The sequence below is a fragment of the Phodopus roborovskii genome, unplaced genomic scaffold (assembly GCF_943737965.1).
Source record: "Phodopus roborovskii unplaced genomic scaffold, PHOROB, whole genome shotgun sequence".
Classification (NCBI taxonomy): domain Eukaryota; kingdom Metazoa; phylum Chordata; class Mammalia; order Rodentia; family Cricetidae; genus Phodopus; species Phodopus roborovskii.
Window position 1 is genome coordinate 125,470 of NW_026126044.1, and position 27,168 is coordinate 152,637.

A 27,168-nucleotide genomic window follows, 5' to 3' on the forward strand; every position below is an offset into this window, starting at 1 on the left:
ATACAGTTCCTCATGTTGTGGTGACGCCAACCGTAAAATTATTTTTGTTGCTACTTCATAGCTGTAACTCTGCTACTGATATGAATTGTAATATAAATATCTGACATGTAGGATTACGTCGAAAAGGGGTTATGACCCACAAGTTGAATGTTGCTGGATTATATATACCCTTGACCTCTGAGCCAAAATAAACCTTTCCATCCTTAAGCTTCTTTTGTCTGGTTATTTTGTCACAGGAACAGGAAACAACAACAAAAACAAAACAAAAACCTAAGATAGGAAATATTCCAAAATACAAAATACTTCAGACCCTAAGGGTTCAGATGAGAGAAACTTAGCCAGTACCATATGCCATACAAGGCAAGTGATTGATTAACACAAGTGATTCAGGTAATGGTCAACCTAGAGGGAGAAACAGCATAGCCAGAAGACTGAGAGAGAGGAAGGTATAGTTGAATACTGGTAATAACTGGTATTTGCATACAAATATTTTCAAATGTGTCTCAAGAGATTTAGAAATATACAATAAAAGTATTATCTTTTGCTAGCTGGTTTTATTTTTGTTGTTGCTGTTGTTAGGTTTTTAGACACAGGGTCTCTCTAGTATATAACCCTGGTTATCCAGGAACTTAGTATGGTGACCAAGTTGGCCTTGAACTCACAGAGATGTGCCTGCCTCTGCCTCCCAAATGCTAAGATTAAAAGTGAACGCCACCACACATACCTGCTGTTGTTTCTTGAGACAGGAGCTTACTATGTAGCCCAGGATGACCTCCAGCCACTGTGACCCTCATGCATAAGCCTCCTGCATGCTGGAATTATTGCAGTGTACCATCATCTCTAACTCTCCTTTGTGGTAATATCTTGTTTGTACAAATAAAACCTGTCTGGGGGTCAGAGAGTGGAGCTTGCCACTAGCTAAACATATGGGTCTGGAGGTCTGTACAGACAGACAGGGAGTGAACTAGCAGGGCAGAAGCAGGATAGAAGCAGGGAGAAACAAAAACTCTCTTGTCTGCTGAGACACTGAGGAAGTAAGGTGTGGCAGTGGTTTGCTCCTTCTCTCTAATTTCTCAGCATTTTCCTTTATATCCAACTCTGGGTTTTTATTACTTAGACCAATTAAGAACTCCATTTACATTTGTTTTCATTGGTACATTTGGATTTTTAAAGGAAATTCTCTCCACTCATCATCCTATGCAAACAGCTTCCATATTACTACATAATTCTTCATACTAAAATATGTTAATACCTCTAACTGAAAGCTTGAAAGCAAACACACTGTGTTTTCCCTATTTTCCTAACATATCACCCAAGGAACAGGCACTATAAACATCAAAATGAAAATTTAGACTATAATTCTCTGAAGTAGGTTGCCTTCCTGCACAAGAGCACTCCGGTGTGCTGCTCAGAAGCAGGGCCATGGTTCTCATGATTCTATCAACATGACCTGAACACAATCAAGATATTTACTCCTTTTAATAGCAATGAAAAGCTTACTCAGTTAAAAATGGAGAAAAGCTCAAAAAAAAAAAAAAAACAAATATTTATAAGCACAATCACTTCATATTAAGAAACTGAGTTTTATTTAGCATTCTATGAGGCACTAATGAGAATAAAAGAAATTAAAAATCAATCTCACATTCAATTTTAAAGAACTTCAAGACAGTAAAAACACACAGTTTGTAACCAATATCAGAAATATGAAATGGCACATTTTCAATACACAGAATATACCATGAGTGCTTTCTATCACAAGGAAATAGTCTGAATAGCTGCAATCTTTGCAATCTGAAGACTTCAACCTATACTGTTCTGCTGTTTTCCCCAATGCCAACCTAGAACTCAATAAGCAAGACCAACAATACAGAAAGTTCTTCTTGGACAAGGGAGGTTCTGAGAAAGTGTGATGCTGGCTCTGAAAAACAAATAAACTGACCTAGTGTTCAACACAATGCTACCAATACATGAGAGCCACACAATCAAGGAAGCAATTATATTTAGGCTATAATTTTATAGCCTAAAAGAAAATCACAGTTCTTCAGACAATAAATTTATATTATACTATTAAGCATTTTAAAGCAATCTGTATCTTTTGTTGAAGGGGCCAAAATTATAATTAGTATTTTTAGAAATAAAAAATGAGATTCATTTGAAGTTCATAAAATGTATCAATGACCCAACTAATAACATACACCCAAATTAATTCTGTCTAGGCTATCTGGGATAAATTAATCAAACAAACTCAAAAACTAGAACATACAAAGAAATATTTTAATAGCTGTAGACATCAGAGAAGGAAAAAAGTGTTTTGGGCATGGAATCTTCCTTAAAAAGTCTTTGATGTAAAAGACACTACATTAGCAAAGTAACAAACAGGAGGGAAAAAAGATTGATACATCTGAAGAGTTTAATATCTTAATAATTCTGTTGTTTCTAAAGCCTTCCACAAAGGAGTAACATAATTCTTCAGTTTATTGCAAACACATGTTTTAAAAATTCAGCCATAATATTTAAGCTAAAAGACTTTTTAAATAATTGGCACTATACAGTAAAGCACAAAGAACATTTAAAATAAGACAGGGAACTATTTCATTGGACAGTTCACATAATAGCTTTGTTTCTATCTTCAAATATTCAATGATGATAGTCACAGGCTAGTTTCTACACAAATGTAAATTTAAAAAATGGCAAAAGTCATGATTTGCTCAAGAATACTATTGTTTACATACCATATAAGTTGTCTTACAGCAGATACTAACTTGTTAAGCTTCAGGTGGCAAAATGCTAAGCTGTTGCATTTGCAATTGTCCAGCTGGGTGTTCCTTACTTTGGAGATTCTGGGGCTTGTGCCATTGAGATATCGTCCTGCTGCCACCAGTTCTCTTCTCACTGTTGGACCCACTAAGATAGAGCCTTCAAGTCCTTAAGATGCAAGGCCTAGCAAAAAGCCTCCTACAAAGCCACTGGATATCACAATGTTCTGCTTGATAAATTCTGTTGCCTAAAAACAAAGTGTCAATAAAAGTACTCTTAATTATGCTACAAATGGACCTTGAAATATTACATTGAAAAAAGACAGAAAACAAAAGGACAAATGCACAGTTCTACTTATATACACTCTAACTTCGAGTCCCAAAGGAGAATAGAGGATTAAGGGGAGGGGAAACTTGGGAAAATAGTACTTAATTTTTTAAATTTTACAAATGGATAGAGGTAATGATTATATAGAACATGAATGTGTATATATATATATATATATATATATACACACACACACACATACATACATATATATGCCTCTGAATTGTATACTTAAGCACAGTAAACTTTATGATATATTTAACAATAAAAATGCACAAATTTTAAAAAACTTAATTATTGAATATAAGATAAATAACATTATTTTCTTTTGTTGTTTTTCTTTCTTGAAATGGGGTTTTATTCTGTAGCTCAGTATGGCAGGCTAGGCTATAATTCATGGCAATCCCCTGACTCAGTCTCCCAAATGCTGAGATTATACGCACGAACCATCATGTGTAGCTAAAACATCATTACAACAATGCAATCCTCAGTCATATTTTCTACTGAAACCTGTTACCAAAAAAGCAAAATTGCTCATTGTCTTACTTCTTCAATTATATTGTTGATTTCGGGTGCTGCTTTATTTGCTCGTTTCTTAATCTGTCTTTTTGCTTTGTTTACATCCTTTTCAACTCTCTTCCAGTCGATCTGCACATAGCCACTGTGACTCGCAACCTGTAAACATGTAATAAAAATGACTATCATCCCAGAAGGAAAAGGACATTTAGATTTCCGAATTCATGGAGCTTCTACGTAAAGAACTGTTATTGACTCACCAATTTACTCATTCAAGAGGCACTGAACAAAGAAGCCCTAAGTCTCCACTCTTCTTAGGAGTGCCCCTTAGATGCAATGAACAGTGGGTTAAGAATAGTATAGTACAGGCTGGAAATGACTCAGAAAGCTGTATTGTAACTATTATAACTGCTTTCAGCCTACCTTTTAGAAAAGGGAACCAGCTAAAAAGACAGATTATCCAAAGCCTGTGAGCACAAAAGGACCTTTTAATTAAATAGATGTGAAACAGTAGGCAATCAGTTGACAGGTTATTAAAGAAATATAAAATGGCCTGATAAAGGCTCTTCACTAGCTCTGGATCTACTTAATTTCAGAAGATAATGTGGGGAAAAAAGGTACCTCCATTCAATCTTGGTGGAACTGCAAGTTGATGTAGCCCTTCTGGATATCAGTGTGAAAAAATTCTCAAAAAAGCTAAAAGTAACTCTACCAAATGACCCAGCTACACCATTCCTTGACTTATACCCCTAGTACTTAACATCCTACTCCACAGATACTTGCTGAGCCATCCATGTTCATCACTCCTTTGTTCACAATAGCTGGGAAATGGAAAAACCCTCAAAGGTCCATAACTGACAAATGGATAACAGAAATGTGGTACACATATACTATGGAATACTATTCAGCTGTAAAGAAAAATGAAATAGGGCTGAAGAGATGGCTCAGTGGGTAAGATCACTGGCTGCTCTTCCAGAGGACCTGGGTTCAATTCCCAACACCCACACGGCAGCTCACAGCTGTCTGTAACTCCAGTTCCAGGAGATCCAAAACTCTCATGCAGACATGCCTGAAGGCAAAACACCAATATACATAAAACAAAAATGAATTAAAATCTTGCACTCAAGAAATCCTTTAAATACAGAAAAGAAAAAAAATGAAATAATTTGCAGGTAAATGGATAGAATTAGAAAATATTTTATTGAATGAGGTAACCCAAACCCAGAAAGACAAACATCACATGTTCTCTCTCATCTGTGGTTCCCAGTTCCAAATCTTTAGACATGCATATATAACCTGGAGTAACAGAAATCAGAAAAGAAAAAAAGGGGACTATAGCCATGGGGTATGCTAGAAATGGGAATAGTAGGATACAAATGATATGAAAGGGGGAAATGGTGGATGAGGCTTAATTGGCACAGAAGGGGTATTATGAAATAATAATAATTTTTTTGTTCACTGTGAAGATGTGTCTTTGCCAAGGCACCTTCTGATTGGTTTAATAAAAGATCTAACTGGCCAATAGCTAGGCAGGAAGAGATCAAGCAGGAGATCCAAACTAAGAGAAGGCTGGGAAGAAGAAGGGTGGCATGACAGGAGTCTGAGAAGTAAGAGAAGATGCCATGTGAGCAGGATGGGAAGTATGTACATGAGTTAAATAAGCCTTGGGGCAGCACATAGATTAATAGAAATGGGTTAATTTAACATATAAGATCTCATTAAAAACAAGTCTAAGCTATCAACTGAGCACTTATAATTAATATTAAGTCTCTGTAGTTATTTGGGAGCCAGTTGCCGGGACACAGAAAAACTCTGCCTACAAGGAGTGAAGTCAATACAGAAGAAGGGGCATGAGGAAAGGAAAAAATAGCACAAAAATTGTTTAGAACAGTCATAAATTTTTTATTTACCTAAAGTTACATTTAATACACATTAGTGTTTATATAAACATATAATGTACCTATATACACACACGTATATGTACAAACACACACACACACACACACACACACACACACACACACACACACAAGTTAAGCTACTTGGGCTGAGCCACTGACCATCAAACAAAATATTCCAGTACTAGGCATGAAAAACACCATCTGAAGTTGGTCAGGGAAGTTCAAGAGACTCCCAAATATACACTATGGCTATTGCGTTTGGTTGTCTTCCAGAGATTAAAAGAAAGAATGTATTGCTAACACACGTGCACTTTAGACAGAGGACCAGCATAATTCTTACCTGCATTCTAAATATTTATCTTGATAGCTAGGTAAGTACAGTTTTTAACCACCCTCAAAGGAGCTTTGCTTTGCAGCAGATGGATAAGACTACAACACACCACCCAGACATGACAGATAATATTTGTAACACAACTCTTGCACCTAAGGCTCAGGGAACATTGCAGAAAAAAAGGGGGGAAGAGTCTAAGAGCTGGGAGACCAAGAAGTTTGCTGTGAGATCTTGTTTCCTAGAAATAGCAGGGAAACTATATCCATGAAGTGTCATCAATATGGCTGTTTAAAGAAAATCTGAAAAACAACAACACTAACAGACATGCTAGTGTGGAAGGGGCAAGTCTCATGGAACCCCACCCCTAGAAAAAGATCTCATTATGGATGGTTGTGACCTGCCATGTTTTTGCTGGGAATTGAACTCAGGACCTCTGGAAGAGCAGCCAGTGCTCGTAATCTGTGAGCCATCTCTCCAGCCCCTCTCTTTAAACTTTTAACTATTCCATCAATCTCATGCATTCTTTGTAGGCTTTTAACCACATATAAAATATTCTGATTTCATATAAAGAGTCTAACTGGAATCTTAGGTCCTATTGTCTCTGTGATTAACTCCACAGCAGAATTTGTTTATCTGTAGTTCTTCCTACTCGCTGGCTATCTTGGCTATCCCATCAGACTCCAGCCTCAGAGAGAGTAATTGAATGGCATATGAAATCTTTTCTGGTAAAACCTGACACAGTGATTTGGATCACAGGCACAGTGGTAACAATGAACTTCAGAGAAAGGAGCATCCTCTCCATGAAAGTTGAAGAGATGCCTAAGTAATCAAACTAAGTTTATTTAACTTTAGGTTGAATTTCAACATGTCTTTCTTACTGAAATACAAAGATGGATATCACACACGTACATGGCTTTGGTTATTGGTTAGAAATGCCAAAATGTTATCCATGTCACCACGCACTGGAAATCCAAAACTCAACTGTCCTTTTTAAGATTTACCACTGTAAGTTATGAATTTTTAAAAAGTAGTAAAACCTTTGTAACATGAGTACATTGGTGGTAAAATAACCAAAAAAGATCAAACAAAACAAACAAAACAAAACAAAAAAAATACCCTTAAATTTGCTCCCAGAGTTGACTGCTTATCTACTCCAACAACACAAGTGAAAAACAGACACCATCTAATCAGCCAGATGAAATAAATTCTCACAAATATAATGCTATGTATAATTTTTTAATGTAGCTGCTACTAAAGTCAGTAAATCCAGCTCATCTGAGAAAGATTTTGTAGATACTCTGTTTACAAGTAAAGTATTATATAGTTGCAAGGAAAATAAGAAATCTTTAGATACTTAGGACATGAATGTCCCTCCAGGTTACTCTTCTAAAAAAATACATCCAAACAATTCAAGCCTTTCTCCTGCACTCTCTCCACACCACAGGTACCCATCCAGCTCGGCTTCAACCAGATGATTACATTTGTTTGCCACTATATATCTCTCCCAGTGAACTGTGAACCTTTGTGTCCCTAGTCACAAATAATGAGAAACACTGGGTAAGTGATCATAAAGACAATGAATAAATGCTAAATCTCCAAAGTTATATTAACCAACCTGGTTCAAAGAACACTCTAACAAAGCAACTGGACTGTATGAACCCAAAGGGTCCTATCATGTTTACTAGTGAGAGGATGGTTTCTACCTGACATGGATATAACCCACCAGCCTCTGAAGACATTGACAAGTTCATGACTATCTTCCCTTAGAGAGAAACCTGATCAAACTGAAGGGGACCTGTCTGAACTGAGAAGCATGCTACAGTGCAATGATCAAGGATGTATCATCTGTTCCCAGTGAAATTCAAGTACATCTAACCTAGCAGGCAAGTGCATCCTCATAACTGACCATACAGTACCCAATTTAGTCTTGTTCACTTCTAATTTATCTATGTAATTATAAAGAAATTCAAACCACTAGACTGGAGAGGAGGTGGAACAATGATGACTACTTTTTGAACCATATTTGACTTTCCTACAGCATTTCAATATTTAATGAAATTAAATAAAGAGGCTTTATTAGAATAAAAGCTTCCCAGTTAAAAATAAGGAGCTGAGGGTATAGCTCAGTGGTAGGACATCCTAGATTAGATCCCTGGAATCACAATAATGAAAAATAATTATACGTTAAAAACAGCACCAAGCTTTCAAAGATTCATTGCTGCTTGAAAGCTGTAGGTAGATGGATGGGGCTTCCCACTTGTGAGTCTCACCATTAGTGATCCAACTGACTGTTTCATTAGGAAGATTCCCCAACTCCTAATTTCGGGTCTTCAGCTAATTTTTCTTAGACTGGCTAGATTTCCAGAAAGGGGAAGTCCCATCACGGATTCAGAGATTCCATCAAATTTTAGTGCCTAGTTCTTAAATATGAACAACCAAGAATCATCACGCATAGAGGAAGGACACTTTTAACATGAAAATAGGAGACCAAAATAAACAAGCAAGGAAAGGGGGTACATACTTAGACAAGGGGTTGTGGGTGTAGTTTACTGTTTCACCACTTGTTTATCATGTTTACTACTAACTGCAAAACAAAACAACAAAAACACTAACCAAATATAAAAATTAGGGGAGCAAAAACTGAAGGGAGAGATTTTAAAACAAAACAAGTGCTTAAGATGTAGCTTAGTAGTAAAGTACTCACCCAAGTATATACAAGGCTCTGTGTTTGACCCCTACTACCATAATAGAAAACAAAACCAATAAGAAGAGAGAATGGGAGAATGGAAGGGAGGGAGGGAGGGAAGGAGAGAGGGAGGGAAGGAGGGAGGGAGGGAGGGAGAGAAGGAAGGAAGGAAGGAAGGAAGGAAGGAAGGAAGGAAGGAAGGAAGGAAGGAAAGGCAAGCAAGCCAGGCGGTGGTGCACACCTTTAATCCTAGCACTCGGGAGGCAGAGGCAAGCAGATCTCTGTGAGGTTGAGGCCCGCCTGGTCAACAGAGCAAGTTCTAAGATAGGCTCCAAAGATACAGATAAAGCCTATCATGAAAAAGAAGGAAGGAAAGAAGGAGTGAGAAATCTTGTCTCAGAAAAGGTAGCAAGAGCTTGAAGAAGATACCTCACATCAACCTCTGGCTGCACAGACATGGGCAAGTGAACCCACACACTAGTATACCCCATGCAGACACACAGATGCACAAAATAAATATATGAGTAAATAAATGTATAAATGAGTAACATGAACACTGATGATTACAAAGAAAAATGCATAAAGGAAAGAGCTTCCCATGGCTAAATCTGTAACAATTTGATCAAGAAAATGGTATTTAGATTTTAACACAAAATATAGAAGAAAAAACCAAGTTCTTACTGGTATACTTTAATACTGGTATACTTTAATAAAAATTAATAAATGAACAAGTCTTTAGAATACCTTTTCTTCTTCTGAAACAAGGTTTCACCATATGGCCTAGGCTAGCCTTGAACCTCTGAGCTCAAATATCCTTCTGCCTCAGCTTCCCTAGTAGCAGACTATGCAGACTATACCACTACCCCTGACAAGAAAATTTTAAAAATAATGTATGTAGACATTTGTCCTCAGGGAGGTTATTTCTTGAGGTCACACTCAACTGTTCTAGTGATTACCTCCTAAAGAATATAGCAGGGAAAGAAGGGAAATTCATATGTACTTTCATAAAGGAATAGTGGAAATGCAATGGATGTATACTTACTAAAAACACTTGACAATCAAAAGTTTCAGTACATTTGCTTTGTGTTAGTGGAGAATGAAAAACTAATGGCTAAAGATCTGGAATGTAGCTCAGTGATACAGGGCTTCCTGGCATGCATGAGGTCCTGGCTTCAATCTCCAGTACTGCAAATAGCTGTGTTATCTATAACACTGGAAAAATAAACTGGTAAATGAACATTTTGTGTAGATCTAAGAACTCCATGCATGAAGACCATTTGAACCAACAATCTAGACCTTTAGCTTATAAAGGCAGTTACTTCAAACTAGCACTTGGCAATTAAAAAAAGTCCAGCCCCTGATACTTTAAAAAACCTTTTATTTTCAACTCAAAACAGAGATGGGGTGATGGAATCAAATGGGATGCAGGAGAGTCAATTTCATATTAACACAGGTCTATCTCCTTAATCTTTTAAAATAATCATAAATAGCTCAGAGGAATTAAAAATATACACAGGATGGGGCTACATATAGCTCAGTGGTAGAATGCTTGTCTACTATGCACAAGGATTGAGTTTAATGCTCAGTACCAACAAATTTATAAATAGAAATAAATAAGCAGAAATGAAAAAACTTAGCTAAGAGATGAAGGTGAAGGTATCTGCCAGAAAATGAACCAAAAAGACAGACTAAAAACTCAGGAAAACAGGCTATGAAAATTAGTCAATCCAAGAGAACCCTATCACAAGAAATATAGGGGCAAGGCAGGAATGACAATAAACACAGAACAGGAACTTGTTTGCTAATATAAAAAAAAAAATCCTAAATTGAAAGGGACCACAGTGAGTAAGAACATGGGCCACAGCAAGAACTATCAATGTGACAAAACAGAACACTGGGGACACCCACACAAAAAACCTTCTAAGCATTTACTAGGAGGTAAGGGGAGGGAGGAATGCATACAAATGGTCAGGTATTAGGACTGCTTTAGACTTTATTTTCTCCACAAGTTAGTTGATGTGTGGTATGAGTAGGTATGACCTTCATTGACCCATGTATTTGAATGCTTGACCCAAAGGGAGTGGCACTATTAGGAGGTGTGGCCTTGCTGGAGTATGTGTGGCCTTGTTGAAGGAAGTGTATCCCTGTGGGGGCTTTGAGGTCTCATATAATCAAGCTAGGCCTAGTGTGGCAGTCCCTTTATGCTGTCTTCGGATCAAGATATAGGATTTTCAGCTCCTTCTCCATCACCATGTCCGCCTGCATGCCACCATGCTTCTTGTCATGACGATAATGGACTATAAACCTCTAAAACTATAAGCCAGCCCCAATGAAATGTTTTCCTTTATAAGAGTTGTCATGGTCATGGTAGACAGCAATAGAAACCCTAACTAAGATACCTGAAGATATAGTAAAGGGAAGATATGTCTCTTGAAAATAGGAAACATAACAACATGAGATACAGGAAAACAACCCAAGACAGAGCAAAAGAAGCATTCAGAATGGTACTGAAAGGGAAATCCCGGATAACTGGCATATGCTAGGCCTGGAAAGCAAGCAGGACAGAGGAGCTTCAGACAGCCCTCTCCAGAAAACTAAATGGTTGGCTAATGCATATCCCCACAAGAGAACATTAAGATAATGAGACTACATCAAAAGAAAAAAATCTTAAACTTCTTACTGGAAATAAGTGCCCAAACAATGGTTTTTGTGCTTTTTCTGTTTTATTAGGAATTTTTTTCTAGTTTATTTGCTTTTTATTTGACTGTTTTCTAAAGAGAGAATGAAGGGTTGGGGTTGGATGGGTGTGGAAGTGGGGAATATCAAGGAGGACATGGGAGAGGAAAAACCATGATCAGAAAATGTGGTATGAATTTTCGATTAAAAACAAACATGAATTCAAGCAGCTTATTTAACCATAGATACTAACTAACCTTACACAATTATGAAATAATACTCAAGATGGAGCTACAGGGCATGGAGGAGGAGCAGAAAGCATTCAGGTGTACAACATAGGGGGAAGATAGGGGTACAACAGAACAACTAAAAAATTAACAGTGAATACTCAGAATGTGAAGCCAATAGTAAACACCTACTGCTGAAAGACCAAAAACTGGTCAGTCGAATGAGGGAAATGGAGGGCTGTGATAAATGGTTGCTTGAAGGGAGAGGAAATGAGGGGGGAGGAGGTAGTGGGTTAGTCTGTACCAAGCCCTATATAAGTATCTGTCCCTTACACACACACACACACACACACACACACACACACACACACACACACACACACAACTTAACAAAAGCTGAAATACTCATATATCATTGTCTATTTTTTTAACTGAAACAGGGACAGTAAAGAAATCTGTCATTGGTTACGGTTCATTAGTTGTAAATACTACTGCATGTAGACCTGCTCTGATACCTATTTTAAGAAGGCAATATGATAAACATCTACTGAAAAACATTTAATGTTGTTAGCAGAAAAGCTTTAAGTCCTAACCCAAACTAACACTTAACTTTAATTACAAACAAAGGTTATGAAATATGGAGTGAGGCCTAAGAATATGAGGCAATTAGCTTAAAAGCCATTTCTTTCTCTAGTTTCTCTTTCAGGTTCCTCCAACTGCATTTTCAAGGCTAATTATATCTGTGGGCGAAAATGGTTTGATGCAGACAGGGGCTGTGCCCTTCTGCCTTCAAGACTTCAAAAATACCAAGCTTGGCAAAGTAAGAAGTAGCAATGATAAAATGTGGGTTTGAACAGTGACTACTGAATGAACTAAAACAGACTGAGAGACTAACATGCACAAAGAGATTGAACCAGATACACAATTCTGTTCAGTTAACAGTTTTAGTATACTCTGCTTCAGCTTAGTTCCCTTTGCACTGAAGACATAGTTCTCAAAATACCAATAGACTTAAATATGGCCATGATTCTATACAAATGCAAGTCAAAATCACCTCAAAACTCTCTTGCATGTAAACACTAGCATACCTCCAAAGGACCAAATTAGAAATTAATCACATTCTTTTACCTCTACTAGAAGAAATATTACCCTTAATACTGTTATTAATAGAAAATATATTCTTAAAACAGCTGGCTAGTACTTAATTCATCTAATCACTATCTCTTTGCACTTAAGGTGACTACACTAGTTATTACAGGATCAATGGCTTAGGTTCTAAAGTCACATTTTGGTTGCTATGAACAGCAATCATCTCTTTAATCTGGTATAACTGACAGTTCTCTCCATCTTTAAAACTGTTGTTAACATTCATTCCCAGATATTTTCAAGTTTGAGTTTACTACATTTGATCTTCAGGAAATGCTATTTTGAGAAAAACATACCAATCAGATATGAATGGTACATAATATCCTCATAAACATTCTCTAACAGCAAAACATTTTCAACTCATAAAACTGGATGAACAAAATTTAAATTTTAACCACCTGTCTCAGAAATAGGATTGTGGATAGGATTATTTTTAAACAACTTTCCACTTTCTGCATCTTTCTTTTTGTCTGTCTTTCTTCTTTCTTTTCCCTCTAAAGCCTCTGTATATAACTAACTAGCCCAAGGCTTGGATATCTAGATCCTTTTGTCTTAGTCTCTCAGCCTCTTGAGTGCTTGAATTCCATCCAGGAATAAGGCCTTCTCCACTCCCAGTCTGCTGTCAGCAACTTAGGGCCACCAGCCACTTCATCACCAGCCACCATATGTGACATTGTATCCTTTAAAATCACAGACAGCTGTCTCAACATCATGGAGATCTCTTGCCCTCTGTAGGCCTCTATTTCTTTCTCCCTCTCTCTGTCTCTGTGTGTCTCTTTCTATTTCTGTCTACACCTAGTTATTCAGTTTAAAAAATGTTAGAAAATGTTAATAGTTGCTCAGATTTTGACATAACTAGGCATTAGTTTATGGAAAACATATAATGAATGCACAGTGTCATCTATGAACCAAATATGGTTGTACATATCCATATTCCCCATTTACTGGTAAAATCCAAAAGCTCAACTATTAAACTACAGCACCAACCCTGTTTCGTTTGGTTTAAGGACTAAGTCTTGCTTTGGACCTGCAGTCTTCTAGCCTTATCCTCTTCAGTAGCTGAGATCATGGATGTATGCAATCACAACTTGCTCAAAGTTATCTCCTTAACAGTTGATACCATATCTGTTGTGCATACATTAGAGAATCTAGAAATATTTGGTTTCCTTTTATAACAGATACAAACTTTCAGAACTCATTGTAGTTTTGCCATAAACTAATGTCTACAACAAAAGTTCTACCTTCTATTGAAATGAACAGGAATAAAATGAGTTCAGTCAACATTCTCTGTTCCCATGGGCTACCGGTATAAGCAGAAGTACATAAAGGTCTAACATACCTGCAGGAGAAGAAAGCCACCGCCTACTGCAGTTGCTGCAAGTTTTCCAACTTTCTGGAATAAAAATCCTGCACACCTTTAATGACAGAAATAACAAAAGATGAGATCAGTGATGCACTAAATTTCTTCTACATTTTATTGCTTTCTTAATAAAAGCTTAATGCCTTTCCATTTCTTTTGATAATGTCCTTTGCCTGCTCAGAAACCTCCAGTGTGGTTAAAAACGCATGCTCTAAAATGTCTGAGATTTGCTGCAAAATGAGGAAAGGATAGAAGAGGGAGACTTAAGAGGAAAATAAAAATAGCAACTACTGAAACCAACTGTGAGTACCTGGGCTCATCATACTCCTTCTCCGTTTGTATAAGCTGAAATTTCCCACAGTAAGTCATTTGCTTGTTTTGCTTAATGCAATAAATAAATTCCACATATTTGGCCTACACTCACTCTACCCAAACCACCTCCAACCCAGTTAGCTTCAAATGCATCATCATCTTTATTTGAGCTGTTAATCTTCCCAATTCTATAGATTCCTGCCCAGTTCTGCCTAAGAAAAGCCTTCCTGTCATTCCACTTTTATGATTACAGTGCCCACATTTCTCATAGCCCCCTTATCTAGTACTGATTTTCTACTCCACAGTCCCCTCACTATTCCAGATCCAAAGAGCACAAAAGAAACCCAGATTTCTAACCCAAGCTTTGTGCACCAAATTATGTCTTCCCCAAATTACTGTCCTTCGTGAGACTTTACTTGGAAATAAGATCTCTGTTGATGTAATTATATAAGATGAGATCATACTGGAACATGGTAAGTCCTTAATTCAATATGAATCATGTCATAGGGATGCAAACACAGCTAAAACACCTGCTACTAAGTCTCCAATTTCTATGTGATGGTACCATTTTCCATGTGCCACTTCATATTCATTTCAGATTCCCTCATCTTCAACTGAAAGTTCTCTGTATGCCATCTCTAAAACTATGTTTTCCTTTTTGTTATTTTGTTATAATTTGTGCTGTGTGTGTGGGGGGGGTGGGTATGTTTGTGTATTCACACAAGGATGTCCAAGCACAATGTACATGAGTTGATTCTCTCTACCATATGGGTCATAAGATCCTATTGATAGAACTCAGGTCACCAAGCTTGGCATCAAGCCTACATGTAGAGCCATCTTGGTAATGTAGTTTGGGTGTTCATAACCATGCTTCTACACCATGTTTTAACAACACCAGATTCAGTCTTGAAGGCCTCTGGGTCTCCTAGAAACCACCCATTCCCACACTAGTTTTCATTTCTCATGGTCAAAACCTACAGCTACCTACCTATAGCTAAATACAATGTCATCAGGTAAATACAGACCAATTTCCTATCTTGAATTGATCTATAGTGTTAAGTTAGGTTCATGCTTATTAACTGTTTCTCTTTTACACCACAATATCACACCAATGCTATATTCTAAGAAGCATTACAAAAATTTACTTCAGTGAATCTATACTCAAGTCCAAGTCATTACAGCAAATCACCTATGTATCTGCCAATGTCACTCAGAGGTAGAGTGCTTGCCTGCTGAATTTACCCCAACACTAGATAAAAACAAAAAGCACCTGTATATTAGTGTCCATTATAAATTTCAGGCCATAGGATGGCTCAGCAGGTAAAGGCACTTGTCACCAAGCCTGAAGACCTGAGTTTGATCCTCAAAACTTACATGGTAGAGAGATATGATTCCTATGAGCCATCCTCACATGTACTGGGACACATCTGTGTCCCACATACAAACAGATCAATGTCAAAACAAAAACAAAAAACCACTAACTATTACATAGCTCCTGGGTTGAATAATTGGCAAATACTGGTAATCCAACTGTATATATTACTATCAAGAATTCATTCCTCATACAGGAGTCAGTAACAAAGGCTCAGAAAGAGAAAAAGAAGTAGACAAGTCTCCACAATATTCCAAGTTGGATGTTCTACAAGTTGTGTACCATCGCTAGCAAGCAGTCACTAAGATAACCCTACTAATTTCTGCTTTGCCTTTAGGCTTTTCAAGGAAACCTGGCAGTTATAGGCCTTCTTGGTCTACAAGATGTAGTAATCTTCTCATTCTATTTCTCAAATATTTTAAAAGTATCTTTTAACACTGGGATTTTGGCCATGGCTCCATCTAAACAATCACCTCTGGCACCAAATCATGAATTGATTTAAGGGGGACAGAGGTGAATCACCAGCTTGATCAAGGCCCTCAGCAGAAATTTCTGTTCTAATTGCATCCTTTTTCAATAAGGCAATATACTGTGTCTGTGTGCCATGATATCTTTATATCTTCACAACAGTTGGGGTTTTTTGTTTGTTTGTTTGTTTTAAATTATAAAAGGGTAAAAGGACTTTTACAAGAAGGTATAGGGGACCATTATTATTCCAAGGTCCATGTAAAACACACATGAAGAAATGTCATTTACCCATGCCATGTGGATGTATGTAAGTATTTCAATTAACACAAGATGAGTTTGCCTTAGATTGTGGGGGGGTGGAGTGCTGACAATTTAAGCACTGTCACTTCAAAAGAATTTTTCAAAATGTTGAACTGGTTCTGCCCCTAGTTGTCTGGTTAATCCTTTTTTCCAAATACAAAAGAGTTAAAATACATAGTAACAACAGTGTAATCCTGTGATCTAAGTTGTTGCCTAGTTAATGGTCATTAACCATTCCTTGTTGTACTCTACATTGTTGCAGAATAAGCAATCAGTTCATAATTCTAACACAGAAGCAATGTTCTCAGATCTTCAAAGCACTATCATAATCTGAACTAGCACACAAAAATCATCATCATGAATCATTTTTACTGAGCATTAATGCTTCTATGTACAGAGCTGAGAATTCTAGAGGCCAGTGCTGCAGTGGGAATTCTCATGGGTTTTTCCAATTGTTGGCACTGAATAGCAAGTAACAACTTACTTGTTAAATTTGGAAATTTGATAATGAATCAAAGGAAGGATAACGGGAAGAGTGGAACTATTGTGGGCCTGTGTCAGAGGGAAATCATCAAAATCCAACAAGAAGTGTCTAAAGGTTGATCTTGCTTCCATCAGCAAAAAGCCCCAAAATTGTGCTCTTCTGGGATTAACAGTGGAGAGCCATTGATGATGTAAGGCCCATTTACAAAAGGACAATACCTAGGTTCCCACTGAAATTTAATGAAAAAAGATGTTCTCACCAGCCAGTCACACCACCCATTACAATCTGGGTAGCTACTGAGTATTTTTCTACCATAGGTCCCGAACTGTGGCCAAATACTCGATTCCACCAGTGGTGTCTTCTTGCATACTCAGTTAAATCCAACACTTCGTAAGACTCGTCATCGCTTTCATAGTCTTTAAAAAACACAAGATGAAAACATAAATCGAACCAATCTATACTCAGAAACTTCTCAGAAATTGTTTTCATAAAACCTGTGATAATTCACTGTCATGTCAGGCCTACAAGTAAAAATGACCACTCGGAAACAAATGAGTAAGTTTAACTCGAGACTAGGGCCTGGAGAGTGAAGGACACAGCAATAGCATCCCCATTTCCTTTTTAAAGGCACAGGGACACGCAGCTAGGGGCCAATTGAGTTACAAAACCTCCAGTAGTTACCGGCCCGATCATAGTAAGGTCAATTTCCATCAGTGGGAAAAGGGGGAGGGGATGTTACTCCCCTGAAAGAACAGGTCAGGAACCCAGCCAAGGAAATCAGGACAAGACTTAAACGCTACCAACCAATCAACCCACCAAACCCCCTACTGTAGCAAGATGGAGAAGGGCTCGAGGTGGGGGCAGGGCAAGGGCCGGCCTTGGTAGGATGTAAGGGAGCGTGTTGAGTTCCGCAGAGGGGAAGGAAACATCAGGTTCGGAGAGGGGTCGCTCAAAGTGGCTGTGTAGCGACCAAGCCCCAGAACACTGGAGGAGGGGAAGGGAGAAGCACCAAAGCAAGGTCGAGAGCTGTGGGCCGCGTCCCAGAGACTTCGGGCCCTGGCTGCTCACCTTGGGGAGGGGGGTTCCGGGACGCCATGATACCGCCAGCGGCCAGTTCGGGGTGGTCCCTGCCCGCCCTCCTCTCCCCAACACTTAAAAGGGCGCTCTAGGCGGAGGTGGAAGTCTATGGTCTCTCTTTTTCCTCAGCCTCCTCCTCCAGATAGTCTTGTCACCGCCCACATTTCCCAGCACAGCGCCTTCAGCACTTTGTGCGCAGCCTCAACGCCGGAGATTAGGGGCGGACTAGTTGGTCGCCGCCCTACAAGGGTTTATGGGAATTGTAGTCCCGTGCTCTTCTCCACCGGTGGGCCTGGGAATCTCCCAACCCCCTCTTAGAGTTTACAAGAGAAAATTTCGTTATCCTTTTTTTTCTTTTCTTTTTTAACTGAAGAAATGGGTGGAGGAACTACATGGATAATAGAACAAGACAGCCACTCTGGTGTCGGTGGACTGTCCTTAACCAGTCTTTAGTCAGGATGCTCCTGTGGAGCTGTCTTTCTGATTAGATGTCCTCTTTAGGTCCTATCTTTGGCCTCCAGTTGTGCAAGAATCCTGTTGACATTAACAGCATTTTCCCCTCCGCTCCTCACTTGGTATCTAATAACCCAGACCTTTCTTGGGTAACCCTTTTAGGTTAGCTTAGCAATAAACTCTCCTGCCATGATGTCTCCCCTTGCTAGGTAGGATCCCATGCCTTGACCCTTTCACTCAGATTATGTACTATAAATCTCCAGCTTTTTTCTATATTTCAAATAGAAACGGATCTGTTACCCATATTAACAAGTGTCAAGATCATTTTAAAGGTGTTTTGTAAAAAATGTGTTTTAAGCAATATCCTGGCAAAAGATATGAGAAATCCCAGTTTCAAGCCACATTTCTCACAAACTTCCAAGGGGTCACCAGGACAGAAGGTTTTTAAAGGGCCCTGTTGCTAGGAAGTATAGGACTGCTCTGATGGAATTGGTTGATAGTCAAGCAGATATAACTCTTTAGCTCGTATTTTTGGTTGTTTGGTTGGTTATTTTTAGACAAAATCTTACATAACCCAGGGTTCTCTGAAACTCCCTTTGGAGACCAGGTTGGGACTTGCACAGATCTATCTCCCTCTGTCTGCCCTGTACTGGGATTAAAACATCCATCACCAAGCCCTACTGGCTCATTTGTTTTTACACATGCCCAAACTGTGTAGCCCAGGCTGGCCTCCAATGCTGGATTCCTCTGTCTCTGTCACACTCTCTGCAGTTCTGTGGTTACAGATGTTCACCACCATGCTGAGATTTTTTTTTTGTTTAGAATCATTGTTACTGTTTAAATCTGACATAGGGATCCATGGAATTATCATAAAGATCCATGGAATTCCATAGAATATAAAAACATGTTGGGTACCAAACAGGTAACCCAAGTTCACATAAATTAGCACTAAACATATTTAAAACATGAGCTCTATCTGAACTAGCTATATACTTAAATTGAATAGCCTGCTTTGTGATAACATTAATAGAAAATTAAGACATTCTAGTATAAAGTACATTATTTAATAATATTGTCTTTGCAGTTAATATTTCAAATCCTGGCAGTTTAAAAACCTTATTAGATTTTTCATTTATATAACTTGCAAATGTCTTTCAGTTTTTTGATGGATGGGATAGAATACCTCTAAGCAGGTAGTTTCCCTACACATTGAATTATTTACCTTTCTTGTCCCTTAGCCCGAGGCATACAAAAATGCAACCCTAGGTGTGGGAAGCTGTACAGCCTAGCCTTGGATCAGTATATGACTGCCTGTCCAATGGGTTTCCACGGGGCAAAACATCTGAACAGACTCTCACTTGGAAACGACCGTGGGACAGTGTAGGAATTGGCAAAATTTGTGCAACTTGCAGGCTTTTTTCTCTGTCATTATATATGTGATTCTTTGGCTGGTTTTTAGTTTTACTTCATCAGACACACATGTAATAGCTATAATATACCTTGGAAATTCTGTTCCTTTTCAAATACTTTCCCCTAAGATTCGACAGGGGGCCAATGCTTCTCAAATCTCTTATCTGGAATTACTAACTCCTAATCTTGGGAGCTTTTCAGACTCAATTGAGACAGGTATATATGAGAAAACAACACTTGGAACATTAACCATGTCTCACAGTTCTGGAAAGGAGAGTAAGGCAAGCATACACAAAATAGGGGGAAAGCCTCAGGAATACACAAAGTGCCAACTGATGACAGTAAGTTCCCTGGACACCAAACATAGAAACATTGGTAGGATTTGGCATGCTCCAAGAGGAAAAGTTACAATGCAAATGTGAGATGAATAACTCTGTCTTTACCATACACAGGAGTTTATCCTGGTGGGAGAAGTATGGCATAGTGGTGTGGGGAATGAGTGCTTTCTCAAAACCTACCTTTTACAGAGCGATTGACACATGGAATCCTTTTGTAGAAAAAGGAACTATCTTGTGCAGACCTCAAAGAGTTGTCTGGGTTTGAATATAGCTGTCCTTAAAGTGTTGTGCCCATGTCTATTATTTTTTAACTTTGCAACCACAAGTAGCTGGCATAAGAACTGCAAGAGCAGGGTGTGTCTGGCTTGATATTTAGTTAAGCCTGAAAAAATGTTATATCTAGAATAAGATTATGTGGAGGATGGGAAGATGTATTTGAGGAAGCATAAAAGGGAAACAATGGGGACTTTCATAATGATTATGATGTGTTTCTTAAATTGTGATGCAGCCCTTAAAAATAGAAGACAGTAATACAGCTGTTTATGTAATTGGAAAGTTAAATTCTTTTTAAGTATAAATAATGACTCCATGAGCTATTCAGGGCCACTTGAGTGCAGTCAACTTGGTGGTAAGAAGTTTTCCTTCGCTGACTCTCCTTTCCTGCCTCAGGACCTGAACCAGAGCCGAGGCTGGACCCTTGCACCTAGAATTGGCTGGAAATTGCCAATCAATCAAAACTCAGAAAACACAGAAGTGAATGAGGATTTTAGTTGGAGGTTGTTAGAATTGCAATTCAAACAATGGGTTTAGACAACTCTGAATCCATGTTCTGGGGGAAGGCAGGAAAATGACCATTGGAAATAAGCTAGAGATATGTGACTAAAAGAAGATTTCTTTTAAAAGAATGTATGAATAGAACGGAAAATCCAACATCTATAAAGCAAGAATTTGAAAATCTCTTGAATATTTTGAGCCTCTAGGCATATTGTAACTGTCCAATTGTTCTGGATTTTCCATAAGTCTGAGATCAATCCAAGTTCACACATCAAGCAGCAGCTGTCACTGACCCTAGAGACTCCAAATGATGGATATTTCCATTCTATTCACACATCCTTTTTCAAAAATATTTGAAGGGATATATGGGGGCAGATTTGTTCTGATTTATTAATCTTTTATTATTCCTATTGCCCTCATTTCTTCTTATGGCCTACATAAGTTTCCACTTTTCCTGTATTCATTACAATTTTCCTAAAATGCTAATGGTCATCTAAACCTCAAAAGAAAGTTATTCTAAAACTAAAAATAGTAGGACTATTTTTGAAAAATAATGTGGCTTTAGGAGGATTTAAGTTTAGATCACCTCACTGACCTATTTGCCCCCAAAGACTTCAGTTCTGGTATCTGTAACTATGGAAGTGAAGACTTACATGCTAAAAAAAAATTCTGTTGGCTATTGTCTATTGCTCTGAAATGAATACTAATATACAAGTTTCCTGAATTGTTCAAGTCCCTGGCCAGTATATCACTCATAATTTAGTCACAACAAATATATATATATATATATATATATATATATATTCTTATAGTGTATATTTATGTACAGAAACATTTGAAGAACACACAAGAGAGAGATGAAGAATTAAGACAGGTCCTTTGGGCCAGAGAGATGACTCAGTGTATAAATATTGGTTAGTGGAAGGAAAGGGCTGACTCCCCAAAGTCCTCCTCTGTGGCACATGTTCATTCTGCCCACAATAATAATTATGTGTACAACACAATTGAAAAACGTCTCCTTAGGTATGCCTTTTCATATAGTTTTAGTATTTGACATTATTACCTGTATTACGTGAGCCAAAACTTAAACAATTCTTGAGTTACCATCAAAGGTCTTCTAATGAAGTTGAGAGCTGTGTAGAGAAGCAAAGAAGAAATGAGCCACAAGTTGTCCATTGTGCGGTTGGTAAACTATCTACAAGTTCAAAGGGTGGAAAGAATACTTTCACAGCCAGGTATGGTGGCACACACCTCTAATCCTAGCACTCAGGAGGCTGGGGCAGAAAAGTCTCAAGTTCCAAACCAACATGATCTATATAGCAATGTTGTTCTTTCATTACAGTTATAAGAATAAAGGCTGGAAAAGGGGTGAGGGTCCTGAGTGAGGGTCCCAAGTGAGTGGGGTCCCAAGGTAAGGGACCATGTGGGAAAGCATAGCAGGTTCCATAGCAGGTGAGGGTGACTGAGACGGGAGGGAATAACACACCAGGCAGATAGAGCTTAAATGAGGAGTTTATTTAGAAAGGGGAGTGAGGGAGAAGGGAAGAGACATAGAGACACCAGGAACAGAAGAGGGAGCCGTGGTGAGAGAGAGGGTTTGAAGGGGGGTAGCTGGTGGCCAACTGAAAGCAGGCGAGCAAAAGAGAGGTAAATGGGCAGGGGTCTGTCTTTTAAAGGGGTCCTTTACACCTGCCTGCAGACTAGTACTCATGGAATCCTTGGCTGACAAGAGTACTGCCTGAGTTCATTCTGCCAGGTTACAGGGGCAGGCCAGAGTAATGCCTGAATCCTTACAAGCAAGATCTTCTCTCAAAACTCTAGGGAAAAAAAAGTTGCTTAATTCATTCAGCAATGTTTACTTTTTCCTGTATGTGAGAATACCAAGTTCTACTGGTGATTTTTAGCCCTAATATTTCTATGACAGTCCTCATTTATCCAAATATTGCATAGTTTTGCCAATAATGTTATCATGTTTTTCAGGTTATAATCTCCATGGGAGAGAAACAGTACTTGAAGAAGTCAATGTCCCAATGACATAAAGAAAAACTTAAACAGAATTTTTCTCTTTTTGTCAAAAATAAATAATATTTCTGCAGAAGTTGAATTAATACTGCATCATGCCTTGAAAACAGTCGAGTTCTAATGCCCCATGATCTTGGAGAGACAGAGGGGAAGCAAGGAACAGAAGGAAAGGGAAAGAGAGGCCACGGTTTCTTATTTTGACCCCCAAACCCCACAGTGTCCACGGTTTCTTATTTTGACCCCCAAACCCCACAGTGTGAGGGGGACAATTTATTTTTCAAAGATAGATACAGAGAATGATGAGGTTAGTAATAAGGTCATCCAATTATTTATCTAATGGAAAAAGAAACCAGTCACCATCTCAGATCAGTAAACACATTTTTATTAAGGATACACAGAGAGAAAAATTGTTCACATGAGTCAGATGGCAGAGTACAGGAAACAAACACCATCAGATGCAAGCCCTTAAAGTCACACACAAAATTTGTTGCTGCACCTGGCTTATCAGAGGCTATCCAAAGCATGTTGGCTGGTCCACGGAAAAATCCTTCTGTGGCTTTCTCTTTTCTGGCTATTTTTTTTAATAACTCACCACACTTCCTCAGGGGGAAGCGAAAAGCAAGCACGAGGCCAGTGCAGCCAGCTCTGAGTATGTCAGGAGACTGGAAGGCTGCCAACAGCCCCATTCCCTGATCTAAGCCTTCCTGCTCATAAGCAGATTTCAAAATAACATTTCTCACTCCCATCCAATGCAGGCTGACAGTTCATGCGTGGATGGAAATGGACCGGTTCTTTGAGGGCACTCCAGTAACTTATCTTTTGAAAATGTTTCGAATCCTACATTCAACAGAGAAGCATCCAGAACATCAAGCCCATCCATTAAAAGCAAGACAGAACACACGAATAAGAACAATCTCAATGGCTTTTTACTGTTCCCTCAACTTACCTTGTGATATCCCATTGCATATCCCACTGCTCAGTCATTCTCCTGACTCTGCCTCTCAGCTGTGCTCTCTCCTACTTTGGGAAAACGGTCGATTATGATTTTGGATCTCTGAGGAAAAAAATTCAAGTATCCAATACTGCTGATTTTCAATTCAATTCCCAGCCACAGATTTTCAGTTAAATATTTTGAATTAACTCTTTGAATTGCAATCAGGACCTCTACAGGAAGCCAAGTGATGGCTCTACAGCAGCTCCCAGAAAGGTTCTAGTTTGGCTGCCAGGTTTGGAACTTCAGGAAAGGTTGCCCTACAATAGCTATTCACTTCCTCAGGGTTCAAGCCCCTTCACCAAACTAGCCTGTCTTTTTTAAAGTGCTTGTCAGTTCCCCTTGGAAAAGTAAAAATGATGCAGAAAGTGTACCTACTGATTGATATAACCTTGGAGTCTCTGTTTCACTTGAAAAGGGGATCCAAACATTGCTCAAATGGAATATGGAGTGCTGAGTTGGTAGAAGAAGAGGGGTGAGCTATGCAGGCTTTATTCTCTCAGTTGGAAATGTCCCCCTCTCAGTTCTACAAGGTACAATTAATGGAGTTCATTTATATATTTTTATACTCAAGGAATTAATAAAAAAAACCTCATTGCAAGCATTTAAAAGAATCTCAGTTACCATTTATCTTTTACTGAAACATAAGAGTATAGTTAACTTATTTTTTAAATCAAATAGTATTCTTTGGAAGAAAAAAAAGGAATGGGAATAAAACAAATACTAGTTCTTTTGCTCAGAAAATATTTCAAATATTGATATATGAGGCATGTATCTATGATGGTTACTCTCAGTTGTCGACTTAATGAGCTCCAGAATCACTGTGGAGATACGCTTCTGGCTGTGCCTGTGGGGAATTGTCTTGTTTAGGTTAGTGGAAGTGTAGAGAACCAACAACTGCGGATAGAACCCTTTCCTGGGCTGGATCCTGAACTGAATGAAAAGGAGAAAAGTAAATAGGTGCAAGCATTCCTTGATCTCTGTTTCTTTACTGCAAATGCAATGTGATTAGCTAGCTCAAGCTCCTCTCCACAGTAACAGACCCGAAGCTGTGAGCCAGAATAAATCTGCAAGTTGCTTTGTCAAGGTTTTTTTTTTTTTTTTTTTTTTTTTTTTTTTTTTTTTTTTTATCATAGCAGCAAGGAAAGTAAGTAAAACAGGACTATTTTTTCCTCTTTTTCGTTTTTCGAGACAGGTCCTCAGATAGGTCAGGTTATCCTCATACTCACTACATAATTGATAAAGCCCTTGATCTTCTCATTTTCCCTCCTTGGCCTTCACCTACACCTCCCGATATTGGAAGTATAGGCTTGTCCCACTACAATTTTTTTTTCTCTACTGACTCTATATAGCAGCCATTTACTACTGGCTAGGTTTCTTCTCTGGAGCTTTTATTTTATAATTTTCCAAATTTTCTACAATGAATTTTTAAACTTAAAAATTATAGTGGCATAATCCATGAGAAGATTATTTTAAAAAATAGTAGTCCCCAATCCCTAGTCCCCAAGCTGATTTCACAGTAAGAAACAATTTGTAACCCTTGTAATAAGGTGTTTGGTATTCACCACCACTAGACTTCCAATTTTTTTTTTACTTTTCAAGACAAGGTTTCTTTCTCTGTGTCTTTACAAGCTGTCCTGGAACTTGCTCTTGTAGACCAGGTTGGCTTCAAACTCACAGAGATTTGCCTGCCTCTGCCTCCTGAGTGCTGGGATTAAAAGCATGTGCCACCACCACCCTGCTAGACTTCTAAATATTCTTGATTTTTTAGTTCCATTTCCTCTGACATTACTTTCCTCTATAGCAGAAGAGGTCCAATACTGTTGTCCACTAAGCAAAGGCTCTGATGTGTTCTCAATACATAGAAAAATGATGGTGGTAATTAATCTTGGTGGTTTGATTGGAGTGAGCCATACCTAGGAGATTAGTGAAGCATACCTCTGAGTATATCTGTGGGAATGCTTCCAGAGATGACCGAGGGTAATGGACATGATATGAGTGTATGTGGTGCCACCCACCATAATAGGGGCCCAAATGAAATAAAATGTGGAAAAAGAAGGAAGCCCCAACAAGTGTAGTTCTATAAAGTTCTATTGTTCTATTGATTCTGTTTCTCTAGAGAACCCTGACCAATTCAGTGATATACTTTGTATCACAGTTTTAGGTGGGGTGGGGTGACTAACAGAATTTATAATCACTACTTCTGCATACAGTGTTATGCAAAGACTAAAAATTTAATAGAGATTTTGTATTGGACATCCATCCAGATCATGCCTGGCACTCAGTAAGCAGTTGCAGAATGATTAAACACAGTGACAGGTTGAGTTTGAAGTTTAAGTTCTTTATCTGTCAAGTGAAGAAATGGATCTGGGTACTCTGAGGTCTTGCTGTCACTTGTGATTGAGAATAAACTCTCGAAGTCTTCGTTCTGCCATCTAGATATTTCTGTCTCTACATATCTTATAACCACTCCACATTTGCCTACCAACGTCTTCCTTTCTTTCAAAAGAATCTTTCTGAGTCTCAACCAGGAGAAGGGACAACATATCTGTCAATGGTGAAGTGGCTTCAGAAGGAAATAATAACATTTTATTCATCTTCTTTTGGTCAAATTTGAAATATGAAATTATTGTTTTTATAGAGCTCTTGTGATTTTTGTCTCTCTTTTTCGGGGATGAAACCCAAGGCCTCATACAATCTAGTCAACTCTGGTGAATGATCTATCACTGCTCTATATTTGTTTGGAAATGGTGAGCAGAAAGGATGCCAAAGCTGATTCTTTCAGGAGCTAACTTCTTGACAATATATAAGGTACCTTCTTGGCTTGACAGTTGTTGATATTGAAGTAAAAGCAATTAGGCAAAGTAAAGGGAGAAGCACAATTACCAGGTATCCAAAGCCATTTTATTGTGCTCATTTTTCCACCAACCATTGTGTCTAAATCTGTTTCTGTTACTGTAGCAAAATATTTGAGGCTGGGTTATATATAAAGAAAATTTGTTTGGGGTTGAGAATATGAATGCATTGTAGAGTACTTGCTAGCATGTACAAGTTCTTTTATTCCATCCCTGGTACCACAGCAAGGGTTAGACAGAAGAGAAGATCTGAGTTCTGGGGATTCAAGAGCATGATGCTATAACCTGTTTGGCCTTTTATCTTGTAGCTAAATTACAACATGGCTATTACCATCATAGTGGGATCATGCACAAGTGGGAACCACCCCATAGTCAGACTGGAAGT

At 38.3% G+C, this 27,168-nt stretch overlaps 1 protein-coding gene across 1 annotated transcript; it reads right to left on the reverse strand.

Moving 5' to 3' along the window:
- Positions 1-1,563: 1,563 nt before the first annotated feature.
- Fundc1 (FUN14 domain containing 1) lies at positions 1,564-18,078 on the reverse strand. The gene is made up of 5 exons (XM_051179352.1): positions 17,932-18,078; positions 17,123-17,279; positions 13,907-13,982; positions 3,631-3,759; positions 1,564-3,004 (listed from the first exon to the last, which is right to left on the reverse strand). Exons 1-5 carry the CDS (start codon positions 17,957-17,959, stop codon positions 2,927-2,929), a joined length of 468 nt encoding a protein of 155 aa, XP_051035309.1. The 5' UTR covers positions 17,960-18,078; the 3' UTR covers positions 1,564-2,926.
- Between the last annotated feature and the right edge of the window lie 9,090 nt (positions 18,079-27,168).